The sequence below is a fragment of the Poecilia mexicana genome, unplaced genomic scaffold (genome assembly GCF_051168715.1).
Source record: "Poecilia mexicana isolate PSO_F unplaced genomic scaffold, ASM5116871v1 scaffold_17, whole genome shotgun sequence".
Taxonomy (NCBI): Eukaryota; Metazoa; Chordata; class Actinopteri; order Cyprinodontiformes; family Poeciliidae; genus Poecilia; species Poecilia mexicana.
Window position 1 is genome coordinate 5985667 of NW_028263386.1, and position 20904 is coordinate 6006570.

At 37.8% G+C, this 20904-nt stretch overlaps 1 protein-coding gene across 1 annotated transcript; it reads left to right on the top strand.

Moving 5' to 3' along the window:
- Positions 1 to 2799: 2799 nt before the first annotated feature.
- On the top strand, positions 2800 to 15315 carry LOC106931314 (cAMP-responsive element modulator-like). Its single transcript, XM_015009370.2, has 8 exons — positions 2800 to 2896; positions 4207 to 4305; positions 4388 to 4516; positions 7067 to 7155; positions 7230 to 7372; positions 8094 to 8270; positions 13039 to 13198; positions 13741 to 15315. Exons 1-8 carry the CDS (start codon positions 2843 to 2845, stop codon positions 13883 to 13885), a joined length of 996 nt encoding a protein of 331 aa, XP_014864856.2. The 5' UTR covers positions 2800 to 2842; the 3' UTR covers positions 13886 to 15315.
- The last annotated feature ends 5589 nt before the right edge of the window (positions 15316 to 20904 follow it).

Consider the following 20904-nt stretch of genomic DNA (forward strand, 5'->3'; position numbering starts at 1 on the left):
AAAATGCATTACATTTTCCAAAACGAGTCAGACCTGACGTTCACTGTTAACTGAGAACTGTTTCCGGATTAGTGGTGACATCTAGTGGTAGACTGCATGAAGTTAATATTTCCTCTGCAAGTCATTTATAAAAACAAGCTGTTGATTAATCACTGCACAAAATCTATTTCAGTAAACAGTAAGTTAGTAATGAATTAAAATATAAAAAAAAACAACATATAGAAAATGTTACATGAAAGAATAATGGATCAGGAAAAATGAGCAAAAGCTGATGATCTCGTCCCCATTTAAAGTCTATACATAGAAATGGTTTTAAACAAATGTCATTGGGTTGGTAGCTGTTATTTAAAGCTGTGATCTGGTTGTCATTTATGCCATTTTTCATACATTTTTTGTCTTAAAATTCATGCAAGAATAAATCTACAGATATCATCACAATTGCTATTAAAATTTGAAAAAAGTAATTAAATAAAAAATATGAATAAAAAAAGAAATTTAAGCATTTTAATGTATATGATCTTCTGTAACTTTTTATTGAGATGGCTTCCTGTTTCCTTGTGGTAGAAAATCTACATTAGTAAAACAGTATTCAAAATGGAGAAAACTAGAAAACATTCCATTTAAGCAAAGCACATGTGTGTTGATCTTCATAAGTCAGGAAATGATTACAAGAGAAATCCACTGACTTAAACTTGCCTATTATCTATAACTGAATCTGAAAAAAATAACTTCATTTCTTGCAGTGAAAAGTACTTCAGTAATCAGTTTAATCATAAATTTTGAAAACACACTTACATAATTTTGCTTTTCATAAAGTATTCTTACTAAAACTCAGCATGAAGCTGAATTTTTGCAAACAAAGATTGGTTAGGATGGAGGGCACTCAAAGCATCTCAGCTCTAATCTCTGTTCTAAAATCACTGTTTTAAAATGCAGCAATCAAATTCTAGCATTATCTCCTTTTAAACATTAAATATATTTATATTAATTTATGTGCTACAATTATAAGAAGCTACTAAGAACATAAATAAAGACATCCTCAAGTTTGATTTAACTGAAATATTTGTGAAGTTTCTTAGGTTATGATAGGCAGGAAAAGGGCACAGCAGACGCCTGAACGCATCTTTGATGGTATTAACAGCATGAAATTGTGTTCTAGTCCCAGGCTAATTTTGTGTTAAAGAGAGTCGGTGTGACTCCCTGCTGTCGGCCCTTTGAGCCACCCGAGGGTTCCCCTTCTGCTGCCGGTCCCCGGCCATCTGGACCTCCGTCGGCCATGATGAGGGACAGCAGCAGGGTAAGATGATACAGACCTGAGAAAATAAAATACAACAGCTCTAACTACTTACATATGTTAGTATGTAAAACTTAGAAACAACCAAAATGAAAACATGCTGTATTTTCCATTGTAAGAGACTTTTTCTTACCTGCAAGTCATAAATTTTGCCTCATACCAGAGAGATGGTGGAAACACTTTCTTTTGATCATTTTTTCCTCTATTTATTTTTATCACACTGCTGAGTATTAGCAGAAGATTTGCCCTGTTGGATGGCGCTCTTTGATAACAGCGGGGGCAGTGTTTGAACAGCACGGTCTCCTGTGGCATGCACAGGGGACAGATGGTGACTCTGGGGTCAGTTAGAGTCAGATCTAAATAAAGATTTTTTACCAAGAACACAGAAGATTACAGTACTTTTAAATTACAATGGGAACACAGACGTCATGACATCTAAAGACTGGGATCAACTTAATTACTAACATTACTGATAAGCACTATACTTCATAAACAAAAGCATTTTTCCCTTGTGTTATGCTAGTTATGACTTCTGAATTTTAAGATATAGTTTTATCAAAGAAAACTAATTTTCAAAAATTAAAATGCTTATCTACTGAGAATTTACACATACAATATCTTCAATACATTTTAAAAAATAGATTGTATTAATTTATTCATAGGTTACTTTTTAAAAATTTGAACTATTTTATCATATCGAATTATTTATTAACTGAAAATTGACGCATGTTTGATAAAAGAAGAAGATATTTGAACGTTTTGGTTTGTGCACGATTTCGTGTTGATGTAATACTATCTATTAGACATTAGGGGGCGACATTACTCTGCTCTGATAACAAAACATCCACAAAACCAGACAATATAAATATAATATCTTATTTAGTAAAACATATATTCACCAAAACTGTTTTGTTTTGAACATTACTCTGCTCTGACAACAAAACATCCAAAAAACCAGACCATATAAATTTAGTATCTTATTTAGTAAAACATATTTTCACCAAAACTGTTTTTTGTCTTTCAGGTTCACGTCTTGATATACCTGTCAATACTGTTAAAGTAGGCTCAAAGTAAAGATAAAGTTTCAGTCATTAATATGATAAAATCCTTCAGTTTACAAAGTCAACAAAACAAACCAGAGCCAAAGTTAGTAAAGCGAATTAAAGTACAACGAATTATCTTTAATCTCTACATGTGCCCGCTACTCTATGTAAATAATGCGGTTCGGTCGTAAAAAGACGGGTTACACGGAGAAAAACAGCAAAGTTCAACATCTTATAGAATTAACTTATTCTGGTACATTATGTGGAAAATCGTGGCTACAAATGTCCTCTTTCCCCCCTTTGGCTAGCTAAAAGTCTACAAAAGACGATTTGTGCCAACGGTTGTTTTGTTTGTACCCTTCGGGCTAACTAGAAGAAAAGTAACGAAGTGATTCCTCTTGCGTTCCCTAGACGATCTTCGAAGTTAAACTGACACGTCGAGCGACATTTTCGGCACAGCGTCATCAGCGCTGACGTTCGGGCTACGTGAGAGAAGGCGAGGCGCATGCCGTCCACCCATACTGTCATTAGTGACGAGTCAGACTACGTAAAAACTTCGGTAAGTCGCCGTAAAGCTGTCACTTTCTTTTTAAGAGGGTCAGCGCCGAGCCGCTGGAAAGTACGCAAACGCATCCCCGGTGCGAACTTTTTCCTTGATAAAAGTTTTTTTTGTTGTCGTCAGTAGACAGCAGAACAACATGGTGAGGAAAAAAATTATATCAGAAGGTTCGGCTGTCAGCAGTTTGTGCAGCTCTGCGTCAAGTCCGAAAGTGTAGCGTAGATCGGGAGGACGAGTGAAATATTCCTCTTCAAAATAAAACATCTTTGAAGCAAAACATCTTGAAGACGTCAGTTATTTTAACCTAATGTCTCGAGAAAATATACTTACTTTATTTAAATAAATATTCACAGAATACAGGAGTGAAATCTAAAGATGAAGTAAGAGAATAATATTTTTAAGACTTGAAATTTTATTTCTAAAACTGAGAGTTAAAGTTTTGTCCAACCCGTTAATAAAACGTTTAACTTTTCACGTTCATTCGCTGTCATGTTATTTACCCAAGGCGTGGTTGCGTATAAATAAAATATCACATAGGCCTCTAAAATCGTGACTTCTGCATCCATTAAGAGTTTTGTTTTTTCTCATGAGTAAAAATGTAGAGCTTTAAAGCTGAGATTTTAAAAGTTTGTCATCTTCTTATAATAAATACTGGTATTTTACCTATAAAGTAGAGCCAAACATCGCAAAACAAACATTTCCCAAAGTTAATAATTTAAAAAATATTAATTATTTAAAAAATATAAACAATCTTCTTCCAAACTCTGAAATTGTAAATTTAGGGGAATATATGTATTGTGGAAACTCATAATTTAATGGTTGAAAACTATAGATCTTCTGTTTAATGAATGAAAACTCTGGGTCAGAAGTGGTAAACATTTGGGTCCCAGATATGTTGTGGAACTTGAACTGGTTACCAGTTACACCAGTGGGCAGCCACATATAATAAAGACATTATGTAAGTCAGTGCAAATATTTCACAGACTGAGAAAACAATTAGTTTCATCAAAGATTTGAATTTAAATCAATTTACTTACAAAAGTAAGCAATTGAACTTTTGCCACGTGGAACATGACTTTATTTGACAGCTCTTAGAAAAAATGTAACGTTTCAATTGTTTATTTTTGTGTTTTTATGATGCAAAGGACTTTGAACTGCTTTGTTGCTGAAATAAAATTAAATAAAATTTGATTTGATGTGTATAAAGGAGATATTTGCAATAAATGTATTGTCGAGAAGCCCATTGGCTCTGCCTGATACCGGTTGGTGTTCGTCTCTGTTGCCATGTTGATAATTGTGCGTATGCCTAGGTGACCATGGATTCATCGGTGTCGTCTCAGCTGGAAAGCAGTTTAAATGATTCAGTGACAGATGGAGAGACCAACCAATCTCCTGCAGACTCCAGTCAGGTACGCTCACATTGAGCTGTTGCTTCCTGTCAGGTGTTACGTCAGCAGATTTCTGTGTGACGTCATTGATTTGTACCAGCAGGTTTTGTTGCAAACAGAGGCTGAAGCTGCTGTGGTCCAGCTGTCTGATGGTCAGACCACGTCGGTTCCAGGAGTCATCCAAGCCCCTCAGACCTCGGTGATCCAGTCCCCACAGGTCCAGACTGTTCAGGTGGGACTCAGAGTTTTAATAGTTTCTTTACAGTTTAGTTTTATTTTGATGTGGCTTCATGTTTGTCTAATTCGGTTAGTTTTAATTCAAGTGTGTTTGCTTGTGTTTATTAATTAGATATGATTTGTTTTTAGTTAAGTTTAGTAGTAGTTTTAGTTTTTTGCTACATTTTTCACTACAGAATTTAAAAAGTCAAAGTTTTGTGTTGTGATTATGTATACATTTACTGGGTAATAAACACTCAACAACAGATTATTCAATTATTATTATTGAACAACCAACTGACTCTTGTGTTTTCTCTCAACTTTTGCTGTCGTCATTTTGTGGACTTGTGTAAGTTCCTCATCAGTTCAAAAGGCTAATAAATAGATTCATAAACATGAAAACAAAGGATATGATATCTGTAATTTCAGTATATTTTAGTTAGTTTTATAAATATAGTTCCAGTTAGTTATCGTTTTTACCCCATTAACCCTTTAACCTGCAGTAGAACAGCCGCGTGCCGTTTCTCCATTGGCTCTGGTGTAATTCTAGTTGCTTATCTGCATCCAAATAAAACTCTGAATCTCATTTAGGTCCACATCTAAACATCCACAGATCTAAAGCTTGATTTCATAATGTAGCAGTGTTTGTGAATGAACAGCAGCTCTGTGTGTAGGCGAGGTAAAGCATCTGTTGAGACGTGAAGAAAGTGAGAAGCAGAAACTGAAGTTTCACACTTCCGAAACTAATGCAGAAGATTTTCTGTTTGTTTGTTTCTCACTACAGTAGCAGAAAACAATGCAGACCAGAGAAAAACTCAGCTTTTGGACTGAGAAATAAATATAGTTTCTTTTTGAATCCAGTGCACTGAACAAAGATCTCAGCACATTAGCACTAAAAGAAAAAAAACAAAACAGAGCTTAGAGAAGGGAAATGAAACAATAATTAACAGGAAACAGCATCAGCACATGTGCAACATTAGTTGCAAAGTGGAGCCAAATTGTCATTTCATAAGAACGTGTTTTTATGTGGAAACCAGCTTGCAGAAAGATTAAATCTGTGAATTGCACGGCGGAGCTGCACTGATAAACACCACAAAGTGGTTTTGTTGTCTGTTTCCAGCTGATCCTTCCATTCAGCGTTTGGTAATTGTGTTTTCAGTATTCTGTTTCAGATTAACAGTTTTAGAAAATCCTAATTTAAATGTATTAAAAGCTAAAATAAGATACCTGGCATGCTGTTTAGGATTAACACTACCACATTATGCACATGTAGAATAATTTCTTTCTTTTCAGAGCATGAAATCTGTTATTCTACAACACAGTTGAAGGAAATTGCTGATAAAGCCGTGTTTAACTTGGCACTGTGGTGTAGTGCAAATATCCTCGTCTAATGATACCAAAACAGCCTTTATGTTAGTAATACACAACTATTGCGCCTCAGTCTGAGTCATAAAAGCCAAAAGAGTGATGACACAACCCCAGAACTACTGTATATTTAATTTTAATCCAATAATACACTTTAAAGGCGAGACATTTACAAGCATATTCATGCGAAAATGGACCCACACTTAGAGAGCAATGATTATACAGCATTAAATGGAGTCTGTAGAGTCTCTGTTGAGACTTGTAATGGGTTGAAAAGATTAAATCTGAAAATTATATCCATCTCAAATTCCCTCTTTGACGTCAAAATGACTTGAGCAAAGAAAACACCCCCTGCTCCAAAGTAATAACAATAAACATTAGAGATCTTTGACTCACAATTTGTACAGTTTCTGGCTGAAGGACTCGTATGCTGTGCTGTTTTCCACATTTAGTTACGGATAAAATACCCGGTATTGTATTTTATTTGGATTTTTTATGTTAGATTAACACAAAACAGTGCATAATTGTGAAGTAGAAGGAAAACATGTTGTTTGGATTTTTTTTAAATAATTAAATATCTGAAAAGTGGGTTCAGAAAACACCTGTGTGTAGTTTAACCTCAGTATAGTTTGTTAGAGAACAAAGAGACTTATGCATATGGGGCTGTATTAGTGTCAAAATTTAGACTATTACACACCTGGATAAGGCTACTGTACTCAGTCTGACGTCAGCTACTGATCTGCAGACTGACAGCGGTAACTGAGCCGCAAATGAGAAGGTGAATACTCACTGTGTTAGCTTGAAGAGGCTGGTGGTGGCAGCATCATGCTGTGGGACTGCTTTTCTTCTCCAGGGACAGGAACAATGTCACCTGATGGGAAGATGGATGGAGCTAAATGCAGAACAATCCAGATGGAAAACTTGTTAAACTAGAGTCTAGTATGGACAATTACCATGCACAAATCTATGCATGTTCATGTTTTAGAATGGCCTAATCAAAGTCCAATTTTTCCCAAATGAATTGGATTAATGGAGGCTGAATAGAAATTCGTTCCACGTTTACTTTCCACTTTATAACTATGTACCCTTTTGTTGTATAAAATGCTTTTAAATAACAAAATCAGTTTGTAATTTGGGGAAATGGGGAAAAATCAGAACGGGGATGAATCCCAGGTGTAGCAACTGCTGCCTGTTTGTTCAGATTGTTACAGTTGCTGAACTGGGGGATGGCGGGTCGGTTGGGGACACGCAGAAAAGACGGGAGCTCCTCTCCAGGCGTCCGTCGTATCGGTGAGATCCGATCAGCCGAAAGCGAAATGAAGACAAACAGCCTGTTGTTGAAAATCTGTGTTTGTTTCCTCCAGAAAAATCTTAAATGAGCTGTCGACGGATTCACCGTCGGTTCCTAAAATCGATGAGGAAAAGGGAGAGGACGAAGCAGCGGTCTCCAGCAGCTCCATGGAATCAGTTCCCAACTCAATCTACCAAACCAGCTCCGGACAGTACAGTCAGTACAGGAAAACTTCACTCTGGTTCTAAACACTGGAGACACTGTGCTTTTATTTCCCTGCTTTCCTTCCTTTTCTTTTTTTCTTGTACTATTCTGATTCAGTTTTTAAAGATTTTAAATTTGATGCAGTAGTTTGAATTTATTCTGGATTTTCTCTAATTTGTTGTGTCTGCTTCATAAAATGACACAAACATTTGGATGAAATCCCTGATTCATCCCTGAGTTGTTCCTGGACTAATTTCCTTTAATTTTAGGTGGCAGTTTGGGTAAGATGTAAAACTTTAGCAACAGGTTTCTCTAAACACACATCAAAAATCATTTTGGAGCTCATGAAACTTTACTGACACTAAGCTTCTGGAAACACGTTCCCAAAACCCCGACTTTAACCCTGGTGAAAGTTTGTGTGCTATACTTAAAAATATGATGTATGCGAGGAAACCATTCAGTTTAAATGAACTTTATCAGTCCTGAGAAGATTCAGCTGGATTAATGGAAAATGAATAAAGTATCGATTTGAGTTTTTATGTATAATTTCGACTGAGAAGAAGGAGAATAAATTAGAAACCTGCATCCAGTTTTTGTTTTCATATATCAACAAAACTGCTACTTGTACAGTTGTTAAGCTGTAGCTGAATAATTATTGAAGTGAATTAGTAAAATCTTCATTAAAGGCCATTTGAGATGGCAGCCTGGTTAAAACTGAACTCTGACCTCACAGTTGCCATCGCTCAGGGCAGAGCGATCCCACTGACCACCCCAGCAGTGGAAACCCTTCAGGGGACCCAGACCCTGACGGTGACCGGCTCCCCGACCCCCCAGACCGGAGCCGCCGTCCTGCAGGCTGCAGACTCATCACACCAGTTCTTCTTACAGGGAGGACAGGTGCTCATCCAAGGTAATGTGGCTCATCATCACAATGAAAAAGCTCCAGTTCCACTGGCAGATTATTTCTCTTATAAGATGGGAAAAATGTCTTGGTTTAAGTAAAATAATCTGTGGAACTAGCACTTTTTCATCAATATAAAGGAATTGTTGACTTAAAACAAGTGGCTATATTTTGCTGAAAAGTTGCTTGTAAGTTAGTTTTGTCTAATCAAGCATATTAACATATTTCCTAGACCAAAAATACTTGGTAAGATGTTGTGTTTTTGCAGTGCATGAGTAAAATTCATAGTAGTTTGCCCAGGAGGAACCAAACCAGTGGCTTGATGTCGCTCACTTCTCCCTCAGGACAGAGCAAAACTGCAGAGCGACTTGTTCCTTCACATGTTGTCACCATTAAAGTCACAAAATCACTGCTAGATTTGTCGCGAGTTATGGAGCCCCCTTTTTTTGCATAAGCAGTTTATTTTGTATATAGTCACAAATGTAAATTTCAAATTTCAAATATATACACATTTAAAGAGCCTCAGTGAAAACAAGATTATATATTCCTAACTCTGTGAAAACCTTATATTGTAGCAGAAGTACGGTGACCCCCGTAAGAAAGACTTTCAGTATTAAATTATGCCGCATGAACTGATCAGTACGTTATTGTGCGAGAATGCAAAACCTATTGCGAGGTAACGCAAACGTTTTGTGAGGTAATGGAAAAGAAAAAAGTGTTTCCCCTGGCGTGTGGAGGGCTCCCCAGCTAGTTTCTTTAAAAAAACAAACCGTCGTTACAATCTCAGATCTGCTTACCCCCCCTCAGCTCATCCCCACTAGGCCACGCCCCTCAGCGCCTATTGGCCCCGCCCACTTTGGTGAATTTCTTTCAGCATTTGTCTGAGGGCTGGGTTCTAGTTTCTCAGAGGGGTTTGTTACTTTTTAAGAGTTTGGTGTTAACACCAAGAAAGGAAATAATGACTACTGTGGATGGAAGACGGTTTTCACTGTGCATACTAATGCATATTGAGGTATAGTTGATGTTTGGATGGTTGTCATTAACATTTTTCTGAAGTATTCACTGGTATCGGCGACTCCCAGGCGGCTGCAGTCGCTGCGCCGTGCGAACACTGAGGTCCACTGTGTGGGGAAGGTTGGGTGAATTCAAACTTTTGCGCTCCTTATTACAAACAGTAACTCTGGTTAATGTTGCGTAATAAGTAAACACCCTGGAAAGCCAATGTTGCCCCTTAATGAGTGTTTGCAAACTTTCCCACTCAAACTGTACCTTCCCTGTTTATTATCAGTAGCAGAAACGTTATTTTTCTCCAGCAAAGACCTGCAGTTAAAATGTTTTCCTTAGGCTCAACTCTTATTCGGTTGGACTCAGCTTGTGGATATAACCTCCAAAATGATGTCAAACCTCAATTATCTTTCCCCTCCTTGTTTTTACCTTCTTCCAACACACACAGGCAGTAAATAACCGCCCGACTGTTTGCATGGCAGCCACTTGGGACACAATATCCTCTTGTTTGTTGAGCGTCTCTGTAGTTGCGTCACTGGTTCTAAAAATACACCGCCCTCCTCCTCCTGCTCTTCATCCTCCCTCCCTCTCTGCCTGGCTCACATTGTGTTTCTCTGCCTCTCCGTCTGATCCGCACGGGCGGAGAAAGGGGAGGAACCAGCGCTATAATCCAGGCTGTTTTACTGACTTCAGCGGGCACCAGTGATGTCACAGTGATGTCAATGCCTGTAATTGTAATCGGGCTGCAAAGTTGGAGTGTGAGCACTCTCAAAGAGGGAGAGCAGAGAGAAAACAGGGAGTAAAGAAGGAGATTTAGATTCAAAAAAGAAGTAGAGGAGGATTTTTGGAAGATTCTTTGCTGAGGTTTTCTCCTTCCTGCCGTGGTGCTGGATTATTGGAAACAAGAGATGGCTGTTACCGGAGATGAGACTGAGTCAGGTAGTTTACTCACTTATTTTTATACTTAAGATGCTAAATGTTAGTTATTGGTGCTATTTTGTGAAATGGAAACAATCTGTAAGTGCAAACTGATCCATTTGGATAAGCTAAGAAGTAGATTTGGACATTGTAGCTTTATGCTTTTATTGGAAATAAGAGATTTGACGACAAATCTGCAAGTGTTCAGTTTATTTGTGTAGAGCTGTCTTTTCTGAAGCAGTAAAACACACACAGATCTTCTTAAGTGGTTGTCAGGCAGGCAGGCAGGGAGGAGGTGAAGGAGCGGGGCGAGTGGGAGGACCGGTGGTGGGGGGGTGAGATAGATGCTGCTTTGACGTCACCGTGTTTCCTGGAACACAAGCAAGGCAGCGAAGAGAGAATGCAAAACGTGCGGCAGAGACGCACACGCTGACGTCAGCCCGAGTCACTGCGTTATCACAACCCGAGAGAAAAGAGTGCAGCGCTCTTTGTGTGTGTGTGTGTGTGTGTGTGTGTGCGCGCGCGCACCTGTTGCGCCTCTTTTTGAATGAGTGAAACTATGTTAGCTTAGAGAAGCGGGAACAGAGCAGAGCAGTTTCTTGTTGAGTCACTTGTCACTTGTGACTCAACTCAAGAAGAACATGAAACCACAAACAGAGCTGCTGCTCCCCCCACTTCACCACAGATGACTTTACTTTCCTTTTTAAGAAAAATGCTGCTTTCCTGCAGTTATCAGCCGCCAGCAGGGCTTCGATAAACACAGCACCACCTCCCAAGTACAAATGCTTTTTCCTCCATGCTGATAATGTTTAGCTTGAATGAACATTTATGAAAATGACTACTATTTGTTTATTTTGGCCCATAAAAGAATGAAAGGATGCAATATATTATAGTCTGACTGTCTTTGAAAAAAGGAGGAGGAATTAAGTCATTCACTATAAATGCTGTTCCAACTATGCTCTGTGATGCTCGTGGTTGTAACAAATCTGGAAGCGTTCAGCTTATTTGTGTAGAGCTGTCTTTTCTGAAGCAGTGAAACACACACAGATCTTCTTAAGTGGTTGTCAGGCAGGCAGGGAGGGTATTTGACTGTATTTATGCAAAAACAATTTACTTATTTAATTTAAAACAGAAGAGCTGCTATACAGTCTAATAGTTATTGTCATAGTTATAGTTATGAAGGTTCTGGGCTCAAATCCAAAGCTCTAAACATGCATGCATGGTTTCCTCCCACACTTAAAAACATGACTGTTAGGTTAACTGGTCTCTGTTAGGTATGAGTGTGTGCATGGTTGGGTGTCCTGCATGTCTCCATGTTGCCTGGCAACCAGTACAGAGGGTACCCCGCCTCTCGCCCAATGGCTGCTGGAGATAAGCACCAAAATGGATAGTAGTTTAGGAATATTCTTCCTTTTTGCTGAAGTTCACTTTAAAAAGTAACACTTGAATTAAATCTAATGTCAGCTCCCCCCAACACCTCTTAATACTGCATTTACTTTAATAAGACTAACAGGTGCCACTGTGAGAGTCCCTATTTTCCACATTTGGAAATATTCTCCATCGGCTTGAATGTGTCCTTCTGTGTTGGGCTTTTTCAGCCAGTTGACAGGCAGTGTGCAGCAGCAGTTCCACACTTCCAGTCCTGTCTTTGAACTTACTCTAAACCAGTAAGTTTAAAGTAACTTACTGGTTACTTTAAACCAGTAAGTTACTTACTGGTTTAAAGTAAGTAAAGTAAAGTAAGTAAATTCAAAATCCTTTTTGAATCGAAAGGATTCCGATTTGAATCCTTTCAAATCGGAGGTACCAATTTGAACGTTTGGGCCGATATCGATATCCAACAGTAATATTGTTGTTATGGCCAATAACCGATATTATATATGTTTCACTACCATTTTGACACCTTTGGAAAAAATCCCAACCAGAAACAGATGGCAACAAGATAAAAATAAATATTGGTTGTTCATATCGACTCAGTTTATTTATCAGACCGATACCAATGTGATAAAAAAAATGACTGAAATCGGCTGATATGATGTTGGTGTGGATATATTGTGCATCTCTACTTTAAACCACAGAAAAATGGTTTGGAAGCCTTTACACTGATTACTGACCCAATGCTTGTTCCAAACGTATATTTTCTATTATCTGCAGATTTTGGGCCACAGAGCTAACCCTGATGTAGCAAATGTGAAACACATTGATGCTTCTTCTTAAATATTTAAGCTGATGCTGAAAAATCTGTTTAATTAATCAGATGACAGATTCATCAATCTGTCCTCCAGAAAGCAATTTAAAGTTCTCCGCAGAAAGTAGAGAGCATAATCATCAACAGATAAACAAAAATAAGTGAAACCAACCATAAACTTTATCACCTCCTGTATAGACAGTAGGAGGTGATTGAGCACCTTCCCATTTTCCCCTGGACAAAAAAAGTGCCCTTCTGAAATCTGGATTCTCTTTCTTTTCTCCTGCCGACCAGACATGTGACTTCCAGGGGCTACAGCCGTTTAATCCTGGAGCGTCAGTCACTGGTTAAGTCATTTACAAGGGGAAAATGAATGAACACATGAAATGACATTTGGCAGCCGATTTCCTGTTTATAGATAATTGCTTTCAGGGATGCAGGAATTTGGAACATGATGACTCCTTTCAAATAAATAGGTTTAAATCAGAGATCACAATGGCGTGTTTATATCTGGCGCTTTAAAGAACCACATATAAACATAGAAAAGTAAAAGCTGCAAAAATTGCGCACCATCTTTATATTTTATGCAGTTTAGGTGAAACAAGAGTGAAAGAAGTTTGCAAAGTGGTCAGTAATGCTTTAGTTTTCTTTCTTGTTGGCCCACAGCTGCCACAGGAGACATTCCGGCCTACCAGCTGCGTTCGCCCAACTCGGGCCTGGCTCAGAGCATCGTGATGGCTGCGTCTCCCAGCAGCATGCAGAGCCCGTCGTCGCAGCACGCCGAGGAGATCACCCGCAAGAGGGAGGTCAGGCTGATGAAAAACAGGTAGGAAACGGAAACTTCCCAGTAATCTACCATTAATGAATGAAACTGGAATGGGCATGGTGTAGTTTTGGGCTTAAACCAATAAACTTGAATGATTCTTGTCAATGACTGGTTTTGTATTGACCAGTGACATTGAAGCTCTAAATCTTAATTTGACATGAGTGAGCCTCAGTTATTAGACACACATTGCTCTGAAACGTTTTTCCATGAAAAATATGAATTTAAGTTCATATTAATCTAATAAAATCTCAGTATAATTTTAAACGTTTAATTATTTAGTGTTACTATGCAAAGATAAAGGGTTTCTGTAAACATTTTATAGCTTATTTCACAGTTCATTTATTTTATTTAGTATTTTCATGTCTTTTATAAGTACAAACACGTATAAAAAACTTATTTTTTCCCTTTATTTTAATTCTGAATGGCTAGTTGGATACATTGTTTTTGCTCTGTAGATGAAAATCAGGTCTGAAGGAGTTAAACCAGTGTTGTTTTGTCAGTTTGCTCTCTAACCGTCGGGGTTTCTCTTCTCTTTTCTGCAGGGAGGCAGCGCGCGAGTGCCGCAGGAAAAAGAAAGAATACGTCAAATGTCTGGAAAACCGCGTAGCTGTGCTGGAAAACCAAAACAAGACACTGATCGAAGAGCTGAAAGCACTGAAGGACATTTACTGTCACAAAGCCGAGTAGCAGGAGACAGTTCACAGACTGCTGCAACATATCAGAAAAGAAGGACTACAGAACAAAAAATAAACTGCTTTAATCGTCTTTGTTTCTTTGCTCACTCAGGCCTGACGTACGCCAAATTATAAAGTGTTGTGGAGATTTCAGACAGCGCGAGCTTGCCAGTTTTGCTCTTGTTCTTAACCTGTGCTCTTTGCATGTGGAGACTCCTGAGTGTCGTAAACTCTGCGCTTGCTGTGGCTGATGTGCGCGAGGCGAAGCCAGCCAATGAGAGCCGGTCAAACGGAGGGGGAGACAGGAAGAGGAGCCGCAGATGCTTCCTGGAAGTCTACTGAGAATTTTTACCAAAAAAGAAAACAGCTGGAGGTGATGGAGGTGGGAAGGGTCAGCCAGGTCTCACAACCAGCAACTGTTTTTCTTTTTCTGTTTGAGTTTTTTATTTTTGTGGAACCTGGGTCAGATGAGCAGGAGGCACCACAAGATCCACCAGCAGCTTCGACTCAAAGCGTGTTTACCTGAAGATGTGCTTCTGTTCTGAAAGCTTCTGTTTTTGGTTGTTGCATCCTCAAAAGCACAATTAGGGAGATGTGATGTCACTGATTTCATTATTTCCGTCTTAAGAAATGTTTCTCTTAAAATTTAAATGAAAATAAAAGAGAATTCATTGTTTATAAGCGAGACTTCAACACCTGAATGTAAACCATGTTAGTAAACATCAAAATAAATTTATTTTTCTCTGCTAAAGTGAAACGAATATAAAATTGAAATCAAAGCACAGAAAGTAACACAATATTTCAGATTTAATTCTTTAAAATAACATATATTCTGTGAACATGTGTTTCCTGTAAAGAGAAATCTATATTAAAGTCTCCACATAAACTGTTTTTAAGTTTTAAATGGGCGTTTCTGAAATCCCCTGATGATGAAAGAAAACTGTATTTGTTTCTGATTATTGAAGATACTCTGTTCAAAGGGTGATGCCAGTTTCTTAATCTGTTTTTTAAAGGACACTTTATTTTAAAATGCAGCTTCTTCTTAATAATTCTGCTGACAGTTAAAAAATTGCTAAATTTCTGTCTGTTTTGACATTGTTGAGTTTATTCTATTAATAATTGTATTAACTTGTTTTAATTTCTGTTTATCATACTGAAATTTTGCCTTTTGGCTGCTGAAGCTCTTCTAGTGGCAGTAAAGTATTTATTTACTGTTTAACTCCTTAACATCTGCACATTTGTCATCAGATTTCCTTTTGCAGTTTGTACTTTCAGAGGAGTTTCGTTCAGTTCAACTCTTAATATAAAGTGAGGTGCATTTCTTTGCACTTAGCTTATTTGGGTTTAAATAACTTCATCTTTTGTGTTCTCTTCTCTTGGTGTATTTTTGTGTTTGGATTGTACAACTGTTTTTTGTTTATCTAATAAAATTTTTAAACCTGACAGATTTTGATTATTTTATTGTCTGTTAAGAAATCAGTTACCTCAGTTTTGCTGTCAAAGCCAAGAAAATGTTAATTAATGCAGCAAAAAGTTGAAGAACACCAACATACAGAGTCAAAAATAGATTTTCCTCACTATATAATAAACTTTTTCTGGTTTAGATCACTTAGAATGATCAGAATTATAATTTACAAATAAAAAAATTACATGATTTTTAATAAACTTTATTACTTTTCTTGAAATTAAGAAGTTTGATTGACTGTTCAATCTTTTAATTTTACCAACATCTCATGATTTATTTTGTTAAAACATATTTGTTCTTCATTCAGTGGGTAGAAAATCCAGAAATTTTACTCAAGAGTTTTAATTTTACCAACATGTGTCTTTAGACTAGAAGTAATATTAATATTTTGAGCAGACCAATCAGAGTCCAGACTTGAATCTGATAGAGAATCTTAAACAGAGCTAACGATTAGGGTTATGGCAAGGAGGGTTTCCTACCTCACAGACTTGGAGCTCATCAAAAATAAATAATAAAAATATCAGTGAAAACCGGTAAAAACAGGTATTTATAAAAAATTGCTTGATTTTACCATGATAACACAAAAATGATCCGTTTTACATCATGAGCCACGATTCCTAATGCCTCTATCCAGCTTACGCTCATCCTGCCATAATTCATAAACAAGACGGGGAAGAAAAGCAGAATTTATGTTACAATTAGGCCCAAAAAGTATAACTTACATTTGTGAATGGGGAGTAACACTGTAAGAGAAGTCCACTGACACCTTAGTCTTTTAATTAGTTGCCAAGTGCTTCTTAGGGGTATTTATCTGATTTGGACAAATTGATTTATAGCCTTATAGATACATAGGGTGGAGTTAAAGAAACACACCAGGTGTTAAGACACTCAAAAAACAAAATGTACTAAAGTAAGAGAAAAAGTTACAACTGGTCTAATTAAATAACTTAAGTATATCATTTAACTTTTTTTTTTTAACTTTTTCATGAGTACTTTTAGTTGATACGTTTAGACAATGTTTGCTTCTTTCTCAGTGAATCTGATTTATTGCAGTCTAAGCACCAGCTGTACTGCTCTCTGCTCCTTCCTCTCTTACGTCAGAACCAAAAGAGAAGGTGAAAGTTTAAGTGAGTTTGTCCTGTTAACGTTTCATGACGCTGCTTTTCAAACATCTTCACGGCCTTTGCTCCAGCTCGGCTAGAGTGGAAATTTCCACCTCGTTTCAAGCCGCCTACAGGAGAGCTGAAGCCGGTCACCCTGGCAACGCGATCGGTGATTCCTTAAGGCGGCAGCGGGAGCCCTCTGCTGGTCATAACACCTTACTGCAACCAAAATCATAAACCGTGAACAACCCCTTGAACATCCATCCATCCATCCATCCATCTTCTTTACATCCTTGTCCCTCAGTGGGGTCGGAAGGGTTGCTGGTGACTATCTCCAGCTATCGTTCCGGGACCGAGGCGGGGTACATCCTGGACAGGTCGCTACATTTATGTAGTCAAAACGTGCCCAAATATTTTATTTTTTCCAAATGGAAAATAGATTATACCCTGCGACAGACTGGCGACCTGTCCAGGGTGAACCCAGCCTCTCGCCCAGGACGTTAGCTGGAGAGGCACCAGCACCTCCCGACACCAACAGGGACAAGGGTGTAAAGAAAATGGATGGATGGATGGAAAATAGATTAGACTATTGATATTAATATTGAACATTGTAGAACATTGTATTCAGTCTGATACATTGATTTGCATGTGTTATGATTAATTTATGTTCATACACTTTAAAATTCAACAGAGGGGGTGCTGTGGTGGCACAGGGGCAAAGCACAACTCATGCATGGAGGCCTAAGTTCTTGACGTGGTCGTGACAGGTTCAAGTCCCGGCCTGCAGACTCTTGCCTTCCTACACTTTCCTGTCTGATCACTCAAATAAAGGTCACTAGAGCAAATAAAATGTTAAAAGAAAATGTAACATGTAAAATTGCTTACAGTTCTCTAACTTATTTCACTATACTTTGCAATACATGTTAGCACACTCCTTGACACTAATGATTATTGTGATCTTTAAAATACTGAACTATCATATCAAGAAATCATTAATAATAAGATATGTACATATACAAGAAGCACGCCCTGACATGTTACTTATCAAAATATGGCAATTCATTTGTCGTAATAAGATGTGTCTTGGTATAAATGCAACATTAGGATGGATGTATATAACATGTTGCTTCCTTGGAGATGCCTGAAAATGTTGTTTATGAACTTCATATAAAGCAATAATCCAGTCAACTTGCATTAAACCTAGCATTATGTCAGGGTCATCTTCATGTAGGCTCATCTGGTGTCTTGGAACAATGCTTATTTTTAATTATATTTAATGTTTAGAAAGAAGATTGTTTAGAGGCATATAACTACTACAAAAGAGAAGCCTGATGTTTCTAAACAAACATTCCTCAAACTTTAGCAGGTCTTTCTCCAAGAAAAGATCTGTTTGGAGATTTTTGCTTGGGTTGCATCCTATTCTTTAGGATGGTGGAAAATGCTGACCTCTGAGGAACACAGTCTGACATCTGATTAGTGCCATGTCACTGGTTTCCAGTTATACTAAAGGGGAGATTAACACAGGGACATGTCTCAGGTGCTAAATGAGCTTCCCTCCAGTCAACTGCTCACATTTAGCTTTCCATTGTGTTTCTGCATGGACTCCTTTAAAGCACTTTCACATTAATTATTTTGAGACAACTGCAATACAGATTGTACAATAGTACATGGCTCCTCTCCATGCACATCTCCAGTTTGAAAAATGGGTAAACACAACCTTGTGAATATTATATATGTTCCAGATACTTTTCCCACGACATAGTTTAAGAAACATCCTCCACAAATGCAACATAAAACCTCTCAGCCACTTATGTTAAGAGACCCAAATTGTAAGTCAATCTTTCAATTGTATCTTCTACAATCGGAAAAAGAAACACAAGAAACCAGTGCAAGTGATCAAGACTCCCCAAACTTCCCAAGTTTCCAGTGACAACCTGAAGCTGTAACTACCATCTGAGGCTGAAATAGCGCCATCTACAGGTTGGACAGACACAGGTCTTCAACTCCTGATTTGTTCTCTCCTGGAAAATAAAAACTCCCAATGTTCAGTGATGTGCAGACCATTTTTGGACATGCATGAAGTGGATCATTCTAGAAACTACTTTAATATTTTCATAAGTTATTCTGATTGTGTGATTTTTTTATGTCTACTTGATCTGTTAAGATTTTGGGTTTGGTTAAAACAACATTTGTAAAAAATGATGGCTTAACAGACATGAAGCTTCTTTTTCTTTGTGAAATGTCTCCTTATACATGGTCTTAGGAGCTCTTCAATGAAATGATTATGTAAAGTAGCATCTAGACATCTTCTTTCAATTTTGAACTTTTAAAAAAGCAGTAGGACACAGTGTTTTGAGTTAATTTAATGTAAAATTACAAGTAATTTCATAATAACTCATAGGCAACAAGTTTTGTCTTCATTGCTTTTCCGTGAATCATCTATTAGTTTTTGCTTTTCAAAGCTTCAGTGTAGGATGTCCACTAGGGAATACCCTTAACCTGGAATTTTCAGCATGTGGAAGAGCACAACATGCCACTTTTAAAAACTGCGGTTTCAAACTTTCTGATGACCTAATGAAGTTTTTTAATCATTGTAGCATCCATCCATTTCTGTCCACCCTTGTCCCTAACGGGGTCGAGAGGTGCTGATGCCCATCTCCAGTGAAGATTTCGGGCGAGAGGCGAGGTCACCTGGACAGGTCGTCAGTCTGTCGCAGGGCAACACAGAGACAGACAGAGACAAATCCACACACTCACATCTAGGGACAATTTGGAGAGGCCAATTAACCTGAGAGTCATGTTTTTGACTGTGGAAGGAAGCCAGAGTACCTGGAGAGAACCCACCATGCACAGGGAGAACATACAAACTCCATGCAGAAAGACCCCGGGCTGGGAATCGATCCCAGGACCTTACAGTTATTCCAACTGTGCCACTGTCATTGTAGCAGTTATTAAAAATAGTTAATCATTCCAAGGTTTTCAATATTGACCTCTTTGGTGGCCTCTGGTGGTCAGAAGTATGAAGAGTTGTGCGATTCATCATATTGACTGATATTTGTCTCTTGTGGTGCTTTGAGCACATATTTGTTGGAGTGAAAACAAATATGTCTATTTCATTGTAAGAATTAATTTAACTCTATTGTTGGAACATGAGTGGCCTCAGTTTGTCTATATTTTCTGATGCTTGTACACATAAAAAGAATATAAATTAATACACATATCTGCTTTGGAGCATGATTATGCTGTGAGGTCTTAGTCTTGCCGTACCCGTGTATTTAACCTATGAACAGGTTGAGTTTTAACTATATATCATAATGTAACTTTGGACAGACGTCCTGCCCATCGCAATGCGGAGAAGCAGTCGCTCTACTCTGAGCCACTGCTGGATAACTGAGATTCTCACCCTCTCTCCAAGGGACAGCCCAGACACCCTGTGAAGAAAACTGATTTCGACTGCTTGTATGTGCAATCTCTCATTCTTTCGGTCACTACCTAGACCATAGATGAAAATAGGACTCGACCGGTAAAACGAGAGAGGTGGAGCTGTGTACTTTTTATGTTCCAGCAGGTCTTTCTAGTCAGTCAAGCTGGATGTTTTTCCAGTGCCGCATCCTCAGGGTGCAGATGCCAGCTGTTGAAAGCTTCTTTCTATTACAGCCACATTAAACTTAATAAGAAAGAAAAGGCTCTAAATGTTCTTCCATAATTGGAAGCACAGTTTCTGTTTCATTCCTCTTATGCATGCAAGGCAATGAGCAACTCTTTGAACCTTTTGGAAAAACCATTTGACGTATTTTTAAATTTGGACTGTTGTGTTTCAGGGATACCTAATGAAAATTTCTGAGTTTCATTAGGTAATTTCCTGATTTTAAAGGTCACCTGATTTAACATCAGGTGAGCCTGAGATTATATAATAGTTTGAATTGTTTCCATGTGAAAAATATTGTTTAGAGGATTGAACAATCATTAGAAAAAAAAATGCTGTTTGATTAACATAAAATCCTTGGAAAATTAGTTTTATTCAACTGTACTTGTGTTTATATTTAAAATATATGAACAATTTAGAATTTTTTCAAAATAATAATGTGACATTCTCTGATAAAGACTGATTTCTTTTGATGCACTAAACCTGTATACATAAGTTATGACTACTGTGGGATTTGAAAAGAAAAAATCTGACCCAACTTAATTTTTTTCTGCCTGTTATTCTAACAATGTTGTGTATGTATCAATTGTGTGACATTGTACTGTATTTTTTGTAGCTATGAGACTTACTGTGGCAAAAACATAAAATTTTCTATCTGTCCTAGGCATACAACTTTGTAAAATATATTGAAGCTCCATCGTTTTCTCTAAAGTCACTCCATTTCCTGGAATCCAAGCTTGATATTCTTCCCTCGTCTGCCTGGTTTGATTATAGCAGTCACACCTTGATTTTAAGGTGTGACTAAGAGATGGGAGTAT